Source organism: Pleurodeles waltl, chromosome 2_2 (assembly GCF_031143425.1).
Source record: "Pleurodeles waltl isolate 20211129_DDA chromosome 2_2, aPleWal1.hap1.20221129, whole genome shotgun sequence".
Classification (NCBI taxonomy): Eukaryota; Metazoa; Chordata; class Amphibia; order Caudata; family Salamandridae; genus Pleurodeles; species Pleurodeles waltl.
The window spans coordinates 905,161,750-905,181,816 of record NC_090439.1 but is presented as its reverse complement, the minus strand read 5'-3'; the positions used below and the strand labels follow the sequence as shown (position 1 = coordinate 905,181,816).

The following is a 20,067-nucleotide window of genomic DNA, read 5'->3' as shown; positions in this document are numbered from 1 at the left end:
ACCCTATCCCAATACCTGGTAGTTAAGGCAATGGGCGAAGTAGCTTTAAAGAGTTAGTTTTTGTAGCAGACGAATGCAAAGCTAATTAGGTTTTTATGTTATAGACCTCTGGCTTTAACAAAGAAGGATCCTCAGCAGAACCTTTGTCTACACCCATATTTTTCACCTTTCTATTGTCATTATTAGGATGTTGAAAAAACTTCTTCTGAGATCAATTCTGTCAAACCTTCTTTGAAGGGTAAGGATATCTATTGAAATGTTTTTCAAGAATAGCCCCTAATTCATTTGCTGTGTTTCCAACATATTGTAGATATGCTCCATCAATGAATAAAGATATTCAAAATCACTCTTTTATTAATGATGTGACATTGGAATATTCACCTTCATGTGTTTCATATCTCCTGGCGTGGAATATTTATTGCCTCAAAAAAGTCTCAGGCTCAGAATTGTTAATATTTAATTTTGATACAATTTTTATTCAGTAGACTTGGATATGTGAAGTACCTAAAATGGATAGTTTCATAACAGGGTTCACACAAGCATCAAGTATTAAGTTGGTTGCCACTCCAAAGGTATTTTAACCCTTGTGTCACTTCAACATTTCGACTGAATGGAGCTGGATCCTAGGATGAAAGGGTGATTTGTATAATTTTATTCACCATGTTTCATTGTTAATACTACTCAATATGTATGCCTTAATTTTGAATCATAGAATCTCATTTAATCAATTGGGAAATCTAAAAATGGGCTAAAATGCATTATTTTCTAATTAATCAAACTAAATGTTTTTAATCATTGTTGATTTCTATCAGATATTGAAACTTGTGATATGGGACTTACATACCGAAGGCCTTCCCTCTGCCTTTACCATTCCAAGAGCGAATTTCCACTCATGTATACGGAATAAGTGGACCTTATCCATAATTGATTTACTGACATATCATGGTTTCGTGACCTTAAATGGGTGTTTGGAAATTGACTTTCCTGCCTAAAGTGCATTTAAATTTGGTCAACACTTAGGATCAATTGATTATATATTTGTACTAATTTTAATGTCTTTAAATAATTCTCTGTACTGTATATTTAGGAGAGTGATCTTAGTGCCCTTTGTGTTTCCTTAATTCGGGACTTATTTCAAATGCCAGAATGTATCCTTCCTCTTTCTACTGAAAATCCTTGTTGGGTTGTTTGTGTTCCAGTTCAGGGAGACCCTGGACTTCTAGTTTGGGCTAGACTGTTTACACTGGAGCAGGTCTGATTTGCATGTGTATGGGTCCAAACTAGGTAGCAGTGTGGGTGAAAAACTATGGATTGGGTGTGGCCCTAAGGAATTGCCACTGGCTGAGATAAGTTTAAACATTCTATCCCTTACTTTGTTTTTGTTGCCTCGTTGTAGTATTCTAGCATGCCACAGTACCTCTTGGACCAATGGAGTGCCATGCCTCCGGTTTTGCTCTAGTGTTTCATATCAGCCGTGTGAACAGTGGAGAACTATGCTTGCTGTAAGAACCTATTTGTGGGATGCTCAAATTCCACTGGAATTGTGGGAATTAAGGAGAAGAAAAAAGTTACAGAGGCTGCATTAGACAAATCTATAGCTCTATAGTGACACCATTTGCAGGCACTCTACCCCGTGTCTGGATGTGGTCAGGAAGAACTGAGAGACCTCTGGTGGAGACTCTTGCCTGTGTTCTTTAGGGTTTATAACAAAACAACTATCATTGTAGATTTCTTTGGTCAGTTAGTAGCACTAGGAGGTACACCTCAACCAATAAAGACCTTCAAACTATGTAACTTCTATCCCAAGACTGCAATAAATGGCCTGCATCGAACCAATGAACCAATGAAGTTGAATTTTATAATAAGTTAATTTATATTTACATAAAGCGAACTCTTCGTTCGGTCCTCTTTTCTCTTTCTCTCACCCCTTCTCAAAAACAAAGTTTACAGAGAATAAAGTAATATGTTAAAACTGCACCCTACTGCCGTAAGTTATTTATTAGATTATACAGTTCTCTGCCGAAACACTTGAAATTTTATTTCGTGCCAGGAGGGCATCATATTAACACAGGTCATAACACATTTATTCCAGTTGAGACACACTGCGGTCTGAAGGGTCCGGGTGGCGCTCAGGGAGAGTTGTGGGGGGGACATTTAATAAAAAAGTAAAATAAAAAATAAAGACTTCTCTGTTCTGCCACCACGCCGTCCTTCTTTCCCTCGTCACTGCAGACACAGGCTCCCAGCCTGCCTGCAGACAATCCTGACACTGCTCAGAGCAGCATTATGATTGGCTGGGAGTGCCCAGCCACGGTGCTCCCAGGCAGACTGGGAGCCTGTGCTTGCTCTCTCCAACCCGACAACACAGTGCCAGGCTGGAGAGAGCACAGTGCGCATGTGTGTTTGGATGGCCAGAGATGGCGGGCCAAACATACATGCACACCAAAGAGAGTGCACAGTGCACTCCCCTCATCCTCGTCATACCCCATGACCCCGCCCTTTTAATAAAGAAATAATACGTGAGGACCTAATTACCGTAGTACGACAGCCAGACCCGGGAACTCACTTTGATATCCTAAAACTGACACTCAAGAACAGGACCATGGCGAACAATCTGGTGGCCCTAGACGCAAGAACAAGCCCACCTGCACACTCACGCATCCAGTTTAAACAGCCCAGGTCACCTACGCTCCACGAGGAATGCCCGAGTTACCACCCGGCAGAAAACCTATCCCCTCTTGGTAAACATGATTGACTCACAGCCCCACCTAAAATCTATGCAGGCAAACCTTGCAACCTTCCAACATCTATCACCCCCAGATCCTCCTTTTACCCCACCACTGTCTGTCCATGTCTTCACCCCCCTACCCATGACACCGCGACCATTTCCGGCTCACCGAGCAATCATGACAACGATGCTCCACCCATCTTGCAGGCACATTGCCCACCAAACCTAGAGCTGCTGTCTAGGCCCGCAAGCATCTCCTTGATCAGGACCAGGCCTGTTCCAACAGAGGAACATCACCAACCACCACAAGCCTCACGGGCAAACATTGGTATCAACCCATCTCTGCTCCCTCAGCCACATCTGCCAAACCAACCCCCGACAGCCAACTTCACAAACCCCGGGCATTTAGGCAGGACAACTCAGTCACAATCTGGGGTACGACTTGTCTCATGGAACGTGGCAGGTCTGAAATCTATTCTTCCCCTTCCATCCTTCTCCTCATTTATTGACGAACATGACATATGTCTCCTACAGGAAACATGGTCACTCGACCCACTCTTCCGAACAGGCTACTCAAATTTCCACATCCCCGCTGTGGCCAGCACGAGAGGCAGGCCCTCAGGGGGTCTGACCATCTGGATCAAAACATCGCTTAGCTGCCATATATCACAGCTACCTACCGCCTCTCCCGACCTGTTAGGCCTTCGTCTATCCTTTGGGCCTGACTCTGTGGTGAACATCTTTAATATCTACGCTCGAGGGGTCAGGGGGGGTCAAGTCTCCAAAACCCTCTGCGCCCTCGTAGCCCTCTTACAAAATTATCCCCGCCATCATAAAACCATTGTGGCTGGGGACTTCAACGTCACATTCGAACCCCTTGACTGGGACGATCTCAGGTCCACCCGCGAGGAAGATCAAGCCTGGTCTATCCCCGCCCTGTCAATTCCACCCATCAAAAGGTGGACGTCGGTTGCCATTCAGGTTAAATCATTGACCATGGAGTTTGGACTCAGGGCGCTAAATGGCAGAACTAATTCAGACACCAACGGTAGTCACACATACAACAAAACGAACCACACCAGCAGAATCGATTATTGCCTATTCGATATAAGATTATGGCCTCTAGTCATCGACATGACAATCATCGAAAGGACCGAAAGTGATCACAACCCTCTCTCTGTCCACACATTAGCCCTAGGTAACCTCCCAGCCACGTCTAACCCCGCAGCAGTAGCACCCGAGGGTATTAACCTGGCCAACAACAAAAGACACCTAAAATGGGTCAATATTGTGGCCCGGCCCGCACTCATCAATGCTGCCAACAACACCCTAAAATCCACACTAAGGGACCTAGAGGCGGGTTCTGCAACACCCCACCAGGAAATTAGCTCAATCCACACCTCCTGCTTTAGGGATATCGCAGCCCACTTCTCAGCACCCCCAGCCCACGACGACAAACGACCCAAAGCCAGGCACCGCTGGTTCAACAAAACGTGCCGGTCCCTAAACAAGCGCCTAGTTCAAGCCATTAAATCCAAGGACCCCATCGCCATCCGCGTAGCTAGGAAGTCCTATAAATCTGCAATATGCATAGCCAAGCGTGATCAAGATAGCAAATGGTGGACAGCACTCAGCGACGCTGTGCGCGAGAGAAATTATAGTCTGTTCTGGTCCCTGGCAGCGCGAGGCCCAGAAACCAGTGGTTTGGACATCACAACCAATATTGCCCCAAGAGACTGGATAGCCCACTTTAGTAGTCTGTACTCCCCTGATCATGATAGCCCCACCTCTGTTTGTACGGGCCCCCTCCTACTTCACTCATCAGCACCAACCACCGCAGCACCCCTGTTGTTCTCCCAAAGTGATATAACTTATTCTCTAAGCACTCTAAAACGCGGCAGGGCCCCTGGTTCAGACTGCGTCCCAGCAGACCTATTCTCAACAGACCTAGCATCCTGGTCAAGATATCTCACCATTCTAGCTAACGCAATAGCATCTGGGGCGCCAATTCCCGACTCTTGGAAAGCGGCCATTGTTATTCCAATCTTTAAAAAGGGCGACAGATCTCTTCCCTGTAACTATAGACCCATTAGTCTAATTGACTGTGTCCAAAAAGTCTTCTGCCACTGCCTCCTAGGGAAGATAGAAGAATGGATAATTGACCACGATATCCTTAGCCCCCTCCAAGCCGGTTTCCGAAAGAAGATTTCCACCACTGATCAAGCCCTCAGATTCCTATTATTATATTGGAAAACAGTGTTCATTGGTAAAGGCAGCCTTTATGTAGCTTTCGTGGACCTCAAATCTGCCTTTGACCTAGTACCTCGCAACAAACTGTGGGTCACTCTCTCTCGGATGGGAATCCCGGAACACATCCTTGCCATTTTGATACGACTCCACGAGGACAACTACGCACAAGTCAGGTGGGGCAACAAGGGCCAACTTACCGATAGAATCCACGTCTCTAGGGGTGTGCGGCAAGGTTGCGTACTTGCCCCGACCCTCTTTTCCCTGTACATCAACGAAATTGTCCCCTCCCTTCTCAGACTGCAGGCTGACGCACCTTCACTTGGCACACAAAAAATCCCAGTCTTACTCTTTGCCGATGACACTCTTTTGATATCTAAGACCCCTAGTGGTCTAAGGAAACTCCTTGCGTGCTTCGAGCATTTCTGTTCATCCCAGGGACTCGAAATCAACGCAACGAAAACCAAACTAATGACCCTTAATCCCCACAGATCTTTCAAAGGGAAATTTACTTTAGAGGGCTCCTCACTCGAGAAGGTGGGCATTTTCAGCTACCTGGGCATAACACTCACTGACAACATGTCCTGGAAGCCACACATAGGAAAACAAGCCCTTAAATTAAGACAAACAACTGGGGCTCTACTAAAAAATTTCCACCTCTCACACACAAAACCAATTCGCCCAGCATTACAGTTATACGAATCCCAGGCAGTTTCCTCAGCGCTCTACGGGGCTGAACTTTGGGGTTATACCAAAACCCAAGACCTAACCACCGCTGAAAACAACTTCTTAAGAAATCTTGTGTCCCTTCCGCTAAGCACCCCACTGTTCCCTCTTTTCAAGGACCTCGGCATCAAACGCATTGGTCACAAAGCCCGCCTGCGACCTCTGCTGTACTGGCGACGTCTCTGGACCACTCCGGAACTTGACATCTTCACCGAAGCTCTACAGGTCATCCTAAAAGCCGACCACCTGCACAGAATCCCCTGGCTACGATCCATCAAGGATTTACTTCACTCTATCGGGCTCGATGATCTCTGGAACTCACCAGCCACGTCAGTCTTTCCCTCGAAAAGCGAACTAAAGAAACTTTACTGGCAAAGGGCCAACAACGAAGACACTCGGGCTGCACTCCACACTACATTATCTTGTGACTTTGCCAACCTAAAAGAGTCATGCAAGTACGAAACTTTTTGGGACCTAATCACGGTCCCAAGGGAAAGGAAACTGTACTTCCAGCTCCGCATTGGAACACTCCCATTAAGACTTTTCACCAGCAGCTGGTCACACAACGAATCCACCGCATGCCCTGCTTGCAAAGCCCCCGTCGAGAATCTCCCTCACCTCCTTTTTGCATGCCCCGCGTATACTGCCCCCCGTAGGAAATGGCTGGCCCCGGCATGCAGACTACTGGGAGCACGCTGCTCTGCGCTAGCTCTGCGAATCCTTAGATCAGACACCAGGCCAACGCTAGTGATCGCTATCGCCAAATTCCTCGGAGCTAGTTGGCTTATTAGAGGGAAAACTCTCCTGGACAAAGACTCCAAATAAGACTGTCCCAACATCCTGCACAGTGCATTTCATTTCATCTCATTTCATCTAATTTCATTCCATTTTATTCTATCTCATTTTTATTCCATTTTAATTTTTATTTATGTTTTACTCCCTTTTATCACCATATTTACCTGCAATTTTATTTTATTATGTGCATTTACTTGTATTTATTACTGCTCGTGCTTTTTTGGCTCTTGTAGCCGCAATAAAGCTTCTTTGAATTTGAATTTGAATAAAGAAATGATAATCAACACAGTTTATTACTGTTTGCTTGTTAAAGGCTTCAGCTGCTACTGCTCGCCGCTGATTTATTCTCTTCATAGGAGGACGCAAAAAATTGGCATATTAACACGGATGATTTTAAGGCGAATTTAAAAGGAAATAACCATAAAAATGACATTGAATTGTCATTGAAAAAAACAAAATCACAAAGACCTGTTGGGGCGAGGAAAACAGATAGAAGAAATCTGTTTACAAAGCTTGTAAAACTTTAAAGAGCCTTAACTGGTGTTAAATTGCACAGCTTGGGACAAGAAATTCAATGTTCAAAGCCGTGCCAAAGATGTAGGAGCTCCTCCTGCGGATATTAAAATACTGAAAGAATTAAAAGAGCTGATACAGTATGTTATTTAGGATCAGCAGCAATTATAAAACTAAAGTAATAATTACAAACATGTCCTAAACCCTGCAGGTAATTAAATTACATTAATTAAAATCATTGCAATATGTGCTTGTTGACAGGCTGGATTGTGCAGTGCTCTGTCTGTAATATTTTAGTTGACTCCAATTGGCTGTTCTAAAATAAGCCGTGTAGTTCCCTGCAAAATTAACAATATATATAATTCAGTTTCTCTTCCATATTATTAACTCCACTTCTTCATTAAATTTAATTCCAATATGCTGATAATGTGGCAGTCCCATATCACATTGAGGAAATACTGTGCAGGTTCGATAATGTACACATTGGTTGTAACTATTCAAATATAAGTCTGGAAAATGTGCAATAACAATATTACAGCACGTTGAGTGTCACATCAGGGACTAACAACCTAAAATTCCAGTATTCTCCACACTGCATGACATAATTGTGATAATGACCACATTTTGGTATTACTCCTGTGTAAACCTAGAGTCCCAAACAAGGCTTTTCCATACGTTCTGGAATCTCTGCTGAAAGCAGATTAGAGGGCAGTACCAAGAGCTCATCAGAGACTTCATGCCTTCCTTGAGGGAGGGAGGGGAGCTCCATGCACTGCCCAATAATACGTTGTTGGATGCTGCATGCATTTTGTAGTGCAGTGTCCTCCCCGCACGGATTGTTACGGTGTCTGTATGGTCACAGTCATCCAGAGAGGTGTTTGTGGGTCACCTGGACTGCAGAACCTAAAGGGCAGCACCAGGACTACATCATTGAGTAAGGTAAGAAGGATGCCAAACGAGGGTGCCTTCTTCACTTGCCAAACAAACAGCATACATTTCAGGAAAGAGTAATGATGGACAAACATTATAAACAGCCCTTTCCAAGATAGGGGGGATCTGTCCTTCGGGAGTTATCTGAGGTTTTCATTCCAATATGTAAGATAAGCTTTTCCCATCATGTCCCTTCCTATTTGGAGCATGTAAACAGGAGTCAATCGCGAAGCACAACACATTTGTTCCCTGATTTTGTATTGCATTTTTGCACTTTGCTGCTATTTTTGTCTCTGACGTTTGGCTTCTAGAAGTCAGAACTTCGCCATTCTACCTCTGGATGTATGCCTTGCTCATTTCTACTACCTAATGCAGCAGGGGTATGGTGCCTTGCTGATGGAGGCAGTGCTTATATTCATCTTCAATCAATAGATACAGAATTGGAAAGTACACCTCTTGTTTGGTTTCCCTTCTAACTGGGACTCTTTTACAGCGATGGCTGGCTCCTTTCACATAAACTACTCTGAGCAGGGTACTACTGTGGCTACTGAGAGGAGTTGCCATTTCCTGGACTAATCAAGAAAGGAACTCAACAGACCCTCTACAATTGGCCTCTGCTTAACAGAAGCTCATTGTATTCGGAGGGTATGGATCAACACCAATAAACACTTGAAAAAAAGCTTGCTGTCAGTTGCTGTCTTATCCAATAATGTGGGGAAAATGTAGAGTGTTTTAGGCCCTGGGTAGTAAGTACAATCTTACATCTAACTCAGATCCCAGTTCCGAAAATGTTTCAAAATTGGTAACTGAGCACAGATGTCATTATATGTGCACATTCTAAGGACTTCCATCTTTACAAATGCCATTTGTGAAGGTACAAATCTGCCTTTTGTAAGTCAGTGTTGCTATTCTTTCACACCAAGGGTGAACGGTGTGGCTTAAGAACGACTTGATTACTTTTATTATGCACTTTGCATAAATTAATTGAAATGACAAAACTGAGGGCATCTAATCTGTGTTTTCGGTTAGCCTACATTTGTCACCTCAGACCCATCATGGCCGCTTAGAACCGGCAACTAAATATGTGCTTGTCATTGTAAATTTGTAGAATCCTTTTCCACACAGAGGCTTCAAGGTGTCCTATGTCTCAATATACACAACAATGGTGACATAACACTTGTGACATATCATACAACACATAGCTATTTACTTTTCACTTCTTGCAAATTACAGAATGGAGTTTATCAGAATTCTATCTTGACATATCAAGCTGAACTTGGAACCTTATCTACAAGGAAATGATGCAGAAATCTTGCTGCGCCGAGCTGTGTCATTTCCTAAATGAAAGGATGCACCATATTTAAAAGAATAAGGCACAACCCTGTGTTTCCCCCTATGCTGGAGCTAAATTAGCTGCCTACCGCCAGCACAGACACACTGTCGCCATGGTGCAAGGATGGCTGCGTTGCAGGGGAGATTGTTTTTGTGCTGGAAGGGACACTTTTCTGCACAGAAACAATCTTTAATGGCAAATTGCTCCTTCTAAGTGTCCTGCCGAAGGCAGCACACATAGAAAGAGCAAAAAACAAGAAGAAAGAAAAATATTTCTCCTTGTTGCGACATTGTAACGCCACACTTGGGGAAGTGTTAGTTTTTGCCACTGCCTCAGGTTTACTATTTCTCATAAATCTGAGGCAGTGTCAAAAAGCAATGCGTGTTGCATGGGTATGCCCACAGCAACACCCATTGCATGCCCCTTGGCCACGGACAACTGCATTGGGCAGCCCATATCTACGAGGCCGCATTAAGCCAGGAAAAGTGGCTTAATGCCACCTTGTAGATATGGTGCGGAGTGCCACCGGAACGTCGCAAAAAGTGATGCTCTTGTAGCGCTAGGGCCTCAAAAATGAGGCCCTTCATTTTTAAGATGTGGCTAAAACACAAAGCCATTTGAATAAGAGAAGCTGGGTCACTGTTCTCTAAGTAGAGGATAGAGAAAACTGCTGATTCTCACATAGAAATTCTTTTGTCAGCTGAGGAAAGCCTGGAAGATGGTCAATAATATCCCAAATAAGTGAGATTTTTTCAGTGCATGTGCTTTTGGCAGAAATTCCTGCAATCAATGGTGTGCCTTAGGGTTATCTTCCTCTAGGTGGTAAAGTAAGATGTAACTATCAGTATGCGGCACATGCTTTTTAAATTCTACTTTTGTGGCTTCTCTCTCCCCAAAGTTAGTGTATTTCATAGTAACAGGACCCCTGACTGACATCTAAGGTGACCAGGATCCAACACCAATGAGAGCAAAACATCTCCATGTGGGAGCTTCAAGATCTTGGATGAGCTCACTCGATGTTTGTTGTGAAGATGTGAAGGAGATCCTCGAATCAACAAAATAGTTTGCTCTCATACAGACTATTTTTTGGTTCAGTAAACCTTCTCATGCTATAAAAAATGCATGGGATCTTCGGTAAAATCACACTGCTTTTTATGTGGGACTTATATCTTACTTTCACTTGCACACACTCTTTACAAAATCAGTATTTCAGTGGATTATGCAGCCAAAAAGCAATGTCCTGCGCAGTGTGTGTACACTACAACCAACACTTTTCAAGCTCCTACTGTGCTTCAACCACACTCATTACATGCCCATTGTCTTTCTTCTTAAAGATTTTCTGGTGGTCCTTCGCTGTGGTATCTAAAGTTAAGTTGGCATATTTTCTTTCCCTGGAAGTTAGAACTCTTGGGACATGTAGCTGACAAGCACCAGCATCTCACAGCTAACAAATACCAGGGATTCTGTCTAGTCATCTCCTTTCAGCCAAGATGGTAGGTAATACAATACTAAAGATGAGAAAGAAAGATCCTGCAGGTCCTGGGCTTCTGTGACAGAATTACCAGTTTAGTACTGGTGAGGACCATCAGCATTGTGGGATCTCTTGGCAAACATGAAGACCTTTATTGAAAAGGGGGCTGATGTGCTCCAAATAATGTTAAGCGAAGTGGTACCTAGCACTGCACACTAGAAAGTAACCTAAGAATTTAATTGCTGGGATTTCTCACCACTAAAGTATTCAATGGGATTCTCCATGAAAGGTATCATCCTTCCGCAGATGGAAGTGACCAAATCCCAAATGTTTGACTTCTTTACTTTAATTAATTGTCCTAAAGTAGGCAGAGACATCATCATACTAAAATACTGGGGGGCATTAATTTTATAATTCCCGTCACGAAAACAAATCGATTTGTCCACTGTGTGTGATGACTGAGCCCCACCCCAAGCTTCTGATGTGCTTTCCTGTCAAAATAATCCTTTTTCATCACAAAATGTCTCATGTTACTCTTCTCAGTGGAAAATAAATACCTAATATTTCTATATCAAGCTAAAGGTTGGTGGAGTAGAAAGCCCTTGAGGGACCCTGTCTACATGAAAACTGTTTTAGCTAAAATACAAAACCTGTAAAACCCTGACACCTTTTTTTCATATTAATCTTGAAAAATGCAAAATGTATGCATTTTATTAGCGGCTTTCAAACACCAAAAATGCACACACAAAACGCTGGAGTTTAGCAGATGTCATGTGGGTTTCCTACAATTTCCCAGTATATTTGTCAGCTGTGGGCATTAGTCTTGAACAAGTGTTGACTAGAGACAATTTGAGATCGCAGAGGAATCAAGCATATGGCAGACAACACTTCCGATTGGGCTTCTTTCCAAATTAACCAACCCTCAGCTGTCAGGGATGCTTACTGTGCCTGTCTATTGATGGTGATAAGGGAATATTCCACAAAGAAATCGATGGCAGCTACTTAAGAATCTAGTAACCCAAGTTGTGAGAGACACACATTTCCCAAACGTGTTTGGTCCTTGCTAGAGGGCTCTATGTTCCTTATATTTTTAGCCTTATATTTTTGGCCTCGCTTCTTCAAGTACAGATCATTAGACATTAACAATGTAGTTGGTGCTGTTGTTGTCACCAGGCACAGTGAATAGAAGCCTTTATTCTCTCTATGACCTTCACCAGGCCATATTTTTCGTTTAACCAATTCAAGTTTACTAGTCAATTATTGTTATTTCTCCGTCTTATGAAGATTACATAAATTGCACTTGGGTGTTGCTATACATTCTAAACATAGCAAATAGGTAGGAATATATGAAGATATCAATTTGTTTGTAGCAAATAAGTTGCCTTGTGTTTTCCAATATAGTTAGGTTTCTAAACTCTATTGTCTATTTAAAACAAACAGCAAAAAAGTAGAGGAAAATGTCAAAAGTAAGAATAATACCATATTATAGAACATAAAGACACCTTGGCAAACAGGTCACTGCTGTAGCTCAAATAACGCAAATGCTTTTGAAATAATACATGTGAATGCGCATTGTAAGTCAGCTTTAGCTGTCTGACTATTCATGTCGACACACAACACACAACATGCACATACACCAACAGAAAGAGGCTTTTAGACAGCACCATTCAGTCATTACTACTGCGATTAAGGAGGTTTTAGGCACTGGCAAACAGGGTTATCCATTAGTGTTGGTGGCAGTCCCTGGCATTCTGTGAATGTGTGACAAATTAGTACAGTCACATGTTGGCCTTTTGGCTAGATTTAATATATATTTTTTGTATTTCTTTTTAATTGAAGGCTTACACAGTCTCTCCACCTTCCACCTCTACCAGCTTGCTTGTTTCTGTGGTGCTCTCTGCTTATCCTTTGATATGTTTTTTTGGGGGAGGGCAAAGCAGCTGCCAAGTGCTGCAAGCTGCTTGGTTAACTTCTTACTCGTCCATCCACTCCATTTGTAATTTTTAGCTTGTTGAAATGTAGAAAAAAAATCAAAGACAAAGGGCCTGATTTAGATTTCGGTGGATGGGTACTCCATCACACGGTGACGAATATCCCATTCCCCAAAATGCAAATCCCATTATTTCCTATGGGATTTATATTTCAGCGGATGGGATAACCATTGTGATGGAGCAACCTATCTGCAGAAATCTAAATCAGGCCCTAAATGGCTACTCCATGTCATGATGCGGATGTACACTGGTGGCAACCATTTTGGAAGTTTAGCAGTCCAAGATGGCATCTGCATGAGCTGCAGATATCTTTGAATGCTAATCATTCCGACATGACCGCTACATGCACTTATGCATGCATGTGTCATGATGCATGTGTGTTGCAATGCATGTGCTTGCATGATTTGCAAGATTTTGCATGGTGTCCATTTTGCTTTTTATTGGTGGCAACACTACAAACAACCATTGACAAATTCAATAGACTGACATTTGTCTGCTAAAGGTTTGTGCTCGTTTCCACCTGCTAGTCCAACATTCTAGGCTATTTTATTCAGAAATGTGCAGCCAGGTTTTGTTAGGTAAAATGTTTCTACGGAACCCTCGAGCGAATGGAATTACTGCACATCTCGGAATGCTGCTTTTTGCGAAACATCCGGTTTCAGTCCAAATGAGGATTTCCGAGATTAACCTAATGATGGCTGTATTCTTTAAAAATTTGATAGGTAAAGTGGTTAAATCACAGACTTTGCAAAGCATCACATTAGAGGTTTACGAAGTCACATAAAGAAAGCAGTTGTTACTCTCCAAGGAAGCTCCTCGGATGCTCTTAATAATTTAATGGAAATGGCAGACAGCTTCAAACCCATTTCAGGTTGCATTAATTTTGGAGGTGAGCTAAAATGAGAATTTGATAACCTTGAAATTCATTTCAGTGTGCATTAATTTTAGTGGGGAGCTAAATTAAGAATTTCAGTGTAGTAAAGTTGGACGGACAAACACGAACGAGAAATGGTTCACTTTGGCAGCACCAGAAAATCCCTCTTCAAAGCGGATTCTTTAACAATTTCACAATAAAAAGGATAAAATGAACAAAACAGAAGTACTGCAAAGCCAAAGCTTTCAAAATATTGCTTGTAGGATGACTGCGTTTATGCTTTGAATTTTAATAAGAATGCTGTGATCATTTTACCACCCTCTCGTTCAGATTACACAGAGGTTAGGCGAAAGTCTTCAAGTTTCAGATTAAAAGGTCAAACCAATCTCTGAATCATCCTTGATATAAATGAAAAAAACATAATAATCTCCGTTGAGCGCACTATGAGCATTTTTGTAAACTGCTTCCAGTTTCATGGATTAAAAATTAAATACACTTAGGGGCTTTTACTGCTGTCTAATACAAATAAAATATTTTCATCTTGTGGTACTTAATTTAGGGTTGTTTCTTTGTACAATAATAAAACGCCTCTTTCCCTCTTACACACACGCACCCACTCGCGCGTTTTCAGAACACCAGGCTTGAAGGGAAATGCGTTCAAATGCACGATTTGTGTAAAGCACAGACGTCTCTCACTTCAGTACCACATACAGCACATTGCCACCCTGGGAGCAGTGAGAATCCTGTGCCAGGAGAGAAAGATAATTAAACTAGCTGCTGGCTTCGTCCACTTAAATCTCTCTGTCCAAAGCTCAAGCGTTGGGTATGTTTTCTTGTCGTGGAATAGTCTTAAGCATGTCCTGCAATAAGATCTGCCCCACCGTCAGATGAAAATAATTCTATTCTTCGCCTCGGCAATGGTGTGGAACAGGGGAGAGGCAATGGATTGCGAAGCAATCCTAGCAGGTGGCCAACCTGATAAAAGCTGACAAAAGCAGTGAGGTCCAGGGCCAAGCTTGTCCCCGTGCCGTCCACCGCCTTACAGAGACACCCAGGAAAGCACAATTCACCATTGCCCCTCGCCTGCCAATACAAGTGATTTATCAGCACATTTGTTTTCGGATTCGTTTACGTTATTTACAATAGGCCTCATAAAAGTCAACGCGAATGTATGAAAACAAATAAGCTGCGTGGTGCCAAGGATGCAAATAGCAAACAAAAGGAGGAAAGGAAAGGCGAACGAGGGGCTGCTTTCGATGATTCAGCCACTTAATAGCAGCCAATTTAAACTTAATCGCAAGAACCAGAGGAGTGATGGGGAGACGTGACTGGGCTTAGATACAAACGTGTCCAGAGACAAAACCATTTCTCCAGCCTTTCAAGGAATATAGATGTCGCTAAGGTCTTTAACATTCACGCCAGTGACACGCCAGTTTTGATGCATGTAAAGACTAAAAGGAACGGACATTTCTAAATCTAAGGAGAGGACACAAAAGTACATTTAGAGTCTCTTCGTGGTACCATAAATGCAAATTCTCAGATTGTGTACCATGGAAAAAAGAAAACGTGCTATTAGAGCTTTATCACCGTTCTCGCGCCCACACTTGGGCTTTGCTCTTATTCTGCGCCCTGTAAACCCCACACCCCACCATAAATATTTTACCTAAGTGTGCAGTCACCAACCGGACACACCGGGCAGCGGTATTGCGTTCCTTGAGCATCAATACAAAATCAACGAATCGAAGTAGTGACTGAAATAACATTGTGAAAACAATCGAAACACATTTGCAGACATATACAACTCTTTCTCTTCTGATCCAGAATGCTCAGACAAAACTACTTTTTATCATTTTATAAAACTGGGACTACAAGTCCCCGAAATACCAAGAAAAACGGGACTCTATTGGCTGCTGTACATTACCCTGGAAATCCCGAGAGCCCTGCTCATAACTCCCCTCCAAGCCAGTGGCCTGATTATACCATAAATAAGGAGTAACACTGAGGTCGAAATCCATTCAATTTTTTTGCACAACTCAGATTTGTCTCAAACTGTTACACAATCTTGTGAATCAGTCCTACTATAGCTAAATTACCTCTTAAGAAATTGCTGTAAATTTCTGAGGCACCTACGCTTAAAACTCCTTTTCACACTTGCAGCCATTTATTATCTCTCTGTCAACAGAAGGCAATGCTGCCGTTCACGAGGGAACATTTTCACTGATTATTGATCAAGTAGACAAAGTAGGTATTGAAACTGATGAAATTCAATGCGATTTCCTGTTTCTGTGATATCAAAATGGCAAGAACTGCGTCCTTGCCACAGCAAAATCTGGTTGCCTGCGCTCATTGGGTTCTGCAATTAAACTATTTCTTGAGAATTACACACACACTGAGGCCTAAGTTGTCAGTGAATGAAGCACGAAGCAAGCTCAGGTTCACGTGCGGCATGGCAGGCAGCTCAACGAGGAACACTGAGGGATATTTATAATAACACAAGTGATATCACATATCTCAATAACGGCTCATCGTGTCTCATTAATATGTGTAAAAGGAACATGCAAAACAAGCCTGACCTTTTAGTTCCAAACATCTTGACGGTGCTTCTCTTCACATTTATGACAGCTCTTTTGCAAGGAGATTTATCCAGCAGACCTGGATAAAAAAGGCGAGAAAGCGGAGGTGAATATTAAAATATTCTCAGTATTAATCACATGCTCAGAATAGCTTTGCCGTTATTATATGAAGATACATAGGATCAACTGCGTCTTTTTAACTCTGGAAAGCATGTGAGGTACTAAGACGCCAGTGAATTCAATAACAAATTAGAAAATACAAATTCAGAATCTAGTTTATGCAGCTGTTGTTCATTGACATATGAAGTGGCCTGAGAACCTTCACAGATGTTAAAGTAAGGAGGCATATAGACATTTGGTACCGAAAAAGCAGGTTCATAAGGTGACAATGCATCAGGGGTTACTGGGCAACACCTGTTCTGCCCCCCCCCCCTACTGTGTCCCTAAACTGAAACCAAGTACCATTTTTAGAACTTGACTCTCAGGGTAGTGAGGTGGAAGGGTCCAAGGCTGGCTCTGGAGTTGTGGGTTATTAGCTCAGAAGCTTCAGTCAGTCCTTTATTTTAGGCACGGGGAATTACTTAAATATAGACACAGATAAATACTAGGCTGTGAAAATGAGTTATTAGTTGTGGTGGGTGGCAGTCTGTCACAATTAATAAGGTCCCTATCTTCTCAAGTCCATTTAAAGGTTTCGGTAACTTAGGCCTGAGCTCAACCCTTGATAGTTATGGGACAGAGCAGATAGGCTAAACCTAAGAAAAAGAGTAAAGCATTTAGAAGTACCAAACCAGTTAAAAAGTAAAAAACACAACACAATAAAAGTCCCACTCCAATTTACAAAATAGAAAATAATTTAATGAACAAAATGACACCAAAATGACAGAAATCAAAGAAGGGAAACTGTAGACATTAATTTTTAAAGTTGAAAGTAAAAGTGGTCCCAAAAAGTGCAGCACACAAATGGTATTCAACGTCCATGGGAGAACGGGACCTAGACACAATTTCAGGCCAACTGTAATGAAGAACAGTTCAGAAATACCAACCAGGTTCAAACCTGTCCGAGGTTATGCCTTAGGACTTTTTCTAGAAGTCAAGATCCTTCAATGGGGCGAGTCAGCATGCTGGATCCAAAGAGATGTCAGAATGGAATTAGACTAGGTCCCAGTGAAGCCGTTGGTTTTGGTGGGAAAAACTCAGTGGTAGAAATTAAAATGTTGTGCTTAGGTAAGTCCTCTCACCAGTCGGTTACTTTTGGTGCCTTCGCCAGATCAAGATTTCTACTGTCAGACTTACGGACTGATTTAGATTTCAGCAGACGTGTTACTCGTTACAACAGTGATGGATATCCCATCTGCTGAAATATAAATCCCATTATTTCCCGTGGGATTTATATTTTGATGGATGGGACAGCCGTCACCGTTGTGACAGAGTAACCCAACTGCCAAAATCTGAATCAGGCCATTCGTCTCTTTTCCGTAGCTTGGAATGTCACAAAAGGGCAAGGTTGCAGGCTGTATCCAAAAAGGGCTACACAAAGGCTGATACCTTCTCTGTTAGTGTCGGCTGAATTGAATTTGTTGCTGTAGAGAAGCTCTGAGCAGGGGAAACCTGTTTCTTCATCTCAGCACCAACACACCTTGGGCGGTTTGGCTTGGCAGGTTTGTCTGGGTCCTCTGAAGGTCTGTAGCCCAAAAATCGTTAAAGTCCTAGGTTTTTCAGGGATGCTATCAGAAGTACACTTCAATTCAGCACAGTTACAGAACTTGAGAGTTGAGACTCACACCAGCATAGGTCACCAGAAGGATACAGGTCAGGTCCAGTTTGTAGTGGTCAGTTGGACCCATCAGTGAAAAGGCCACTTGCAGCTTGTTGTGGCTCTGTAGCTTGCACAGGTCATCCAGTTGACCCTTGGAGTCCACTACTCTGTCCTGGGTGCAAGTGGGAACAGATTTGTCCCTTCGAGTCTCTTCATAGGTCTCAAACAGCAGGTGCAGTAATTTTTCTGTTCTTCTACAGGTACAGATTGTTCTGAGGAGGGTGTCGGGGATGCCACATTTCGTCCTGGCACTAGCATGTGAGTGGGGGTGGCTCCTGGCAATTCCCTAATCAATAGGAAAAAAGTTCCCAGTGGTAACTCTACCCATTTTTGCAGACATTCCTATGTGCCCTACTACAAACAATTCCACAGTGTCCCGCTCTGTCTAAATCAAAGATGATGAAACCCTTCTCCCCTTGTGCAGAGTCTGATTGCCCACCAAGGAAGTGTGGCCAGAGAAATGAGCAACCCCTCCTCAGTGGTCACTTCAAACTGTTTCTGAGGTTGCTCCCTCTCCACTGGGATTAGAACCTTCCTGACTTGGGGAACAAGAAAGGGTCCCATGCAAGTGCCATCAGAAGCTGCTGTAATGGGAAGGCCTCTTTGTAGTTGATCAAGTTCCTAAGCACTCCACAAATGGTCATCCTGTCGGAGAAACAGAAATACCTCTCCACATGCAGGTCTTTGTCTCTGCTCTGGGAGTAGTTTTCACACCTCATTCAGGGCTTGAACACTAAGAGGGCTGCAGCTGGAGGCTAACGCAAATTACCCTCAGCAAGCTTTTGGCATGGAAAATGTAACTTTCTAGAAGTACCTTTTTCTTAATACACATTCAATTTCACTAGTACGTTTGGGATTTTTATAACTATTACAAATAGTTTAAGAATTACATTTCTAGGTGTTTTCTAACCACAGAGCATTATTAAATGTAATAGTGCATCCTAGTGTTTCTCTGTGGAACAGCCAGACTTGCTACAATGAAAATAGCTTTTGGTTGCTAGTCACTGGAAAGACATGTAAAATGTAACATTATATATTCCCTACTTTTAAATACCATGCACCCTGCCTTGTGTGCTACAATACTTTTTTTTTAAAAACTTTGGGCCTGATTACAACTTTGGAGGAGGTGTTAATCCGTCCCAAAAGTGACGGTAAAGTGACGGATATACCACCAGCCGTATTACGAGTCCAATATATCCTATGGAACTCGTAATACGGCTGGTGGTCTATACGTCACATTTGGGACGGATTAACACCTCCTCCAAAGTTGTAATCAGGCCCTTTGTTTATTGGTATTTTATGCAAATTTGACCCGATTCTGAAATCGTTCATTCTCAGTGCAGTAGAGGCATACAAAGGTATACAGAATAACTGGTGCGCCGTTAGTAACATTTTCAGAACATAACCTTTCCGTTTATGTCCCTTGCATTCAACATACTCAGTGCACGATTCTTAACTGCGTAGTCTTGCAGTCCCTCTCCTGACATGGCTGGGGGATATTTGTGACCATTAGTGCTGTTACCTTTTAAACTATGAACATTTTAACTAAACATTTATAACAGTGCGCTGCAAAGACATTTCAGTACCGTGTCATGGCTGGGGCATTCTAGGTCATCCGATCTGGTTAATTTGGAGGGTCGGTGTCCCCACTGTAGTTTCCCTTTAGCACCGGGTAAGTGGCAAGACCCCCCGGAATCTCATCATGTCTCCGCTCACCTTTGTGGGAGTCCAAAGTCTATTGCTAGTGGGACGTGTCATCGCCCATCCCTGGGACCCCATCTGTCTCTCCTCTCTGCACCTCCCAAGCCTCCAATACCTCTGCCCAGAGTGGGGCAATGGGAGGAGCTCGTATCCCCGTGCCTCCACCCTGTTTAGCACGTATAATTCGGCCTGTGCCCAAGTTGTCACATCTCTTTTCCAGTCAGCCAGGGACGGGCCAGCGGGTTACTTCCATGTCATAGCAATCCGACACCTGAGCAACACCAAAGACAGGTCCAGGAACCTGCTGCCTACCCTTTTGGAGGCAGGTCTAGTATGTAAACCCAATAGGCATAAGGAGGGGTCCAG

The 20,067-nt window shown here is 42.9% G+C and overlaps 1 protein-coding gene across 4 annotated transcripts in view; it reads right to left on the bottom strand.

Annotated features, from left to right (window-relative positions):
* Positions 1–20,067, bottom strand: part of OXR1 (oxidation resistance 1) — a 1,752,159-nt gene that overhangs the window by 1,364,122 nt on the left and 367,970 nt on the right. For all 4 annotated transcript variants that reach the window (XM_069220614.1, XM_069220609.1, XM_069220613.1 and 1 more), the window contains exon 2: positions 16,182–16,260. In XM_069220614.1, the coding sequence (XP_069076715.1) occupies positions 16,182–16,198 (17 nt within the window). In that variant the 5' untranslated portion in view covers positions 16,199–16,260. The remainder of the gene's footprint in view (positions 1–16,181; positions 16,261–20,067) is intronic.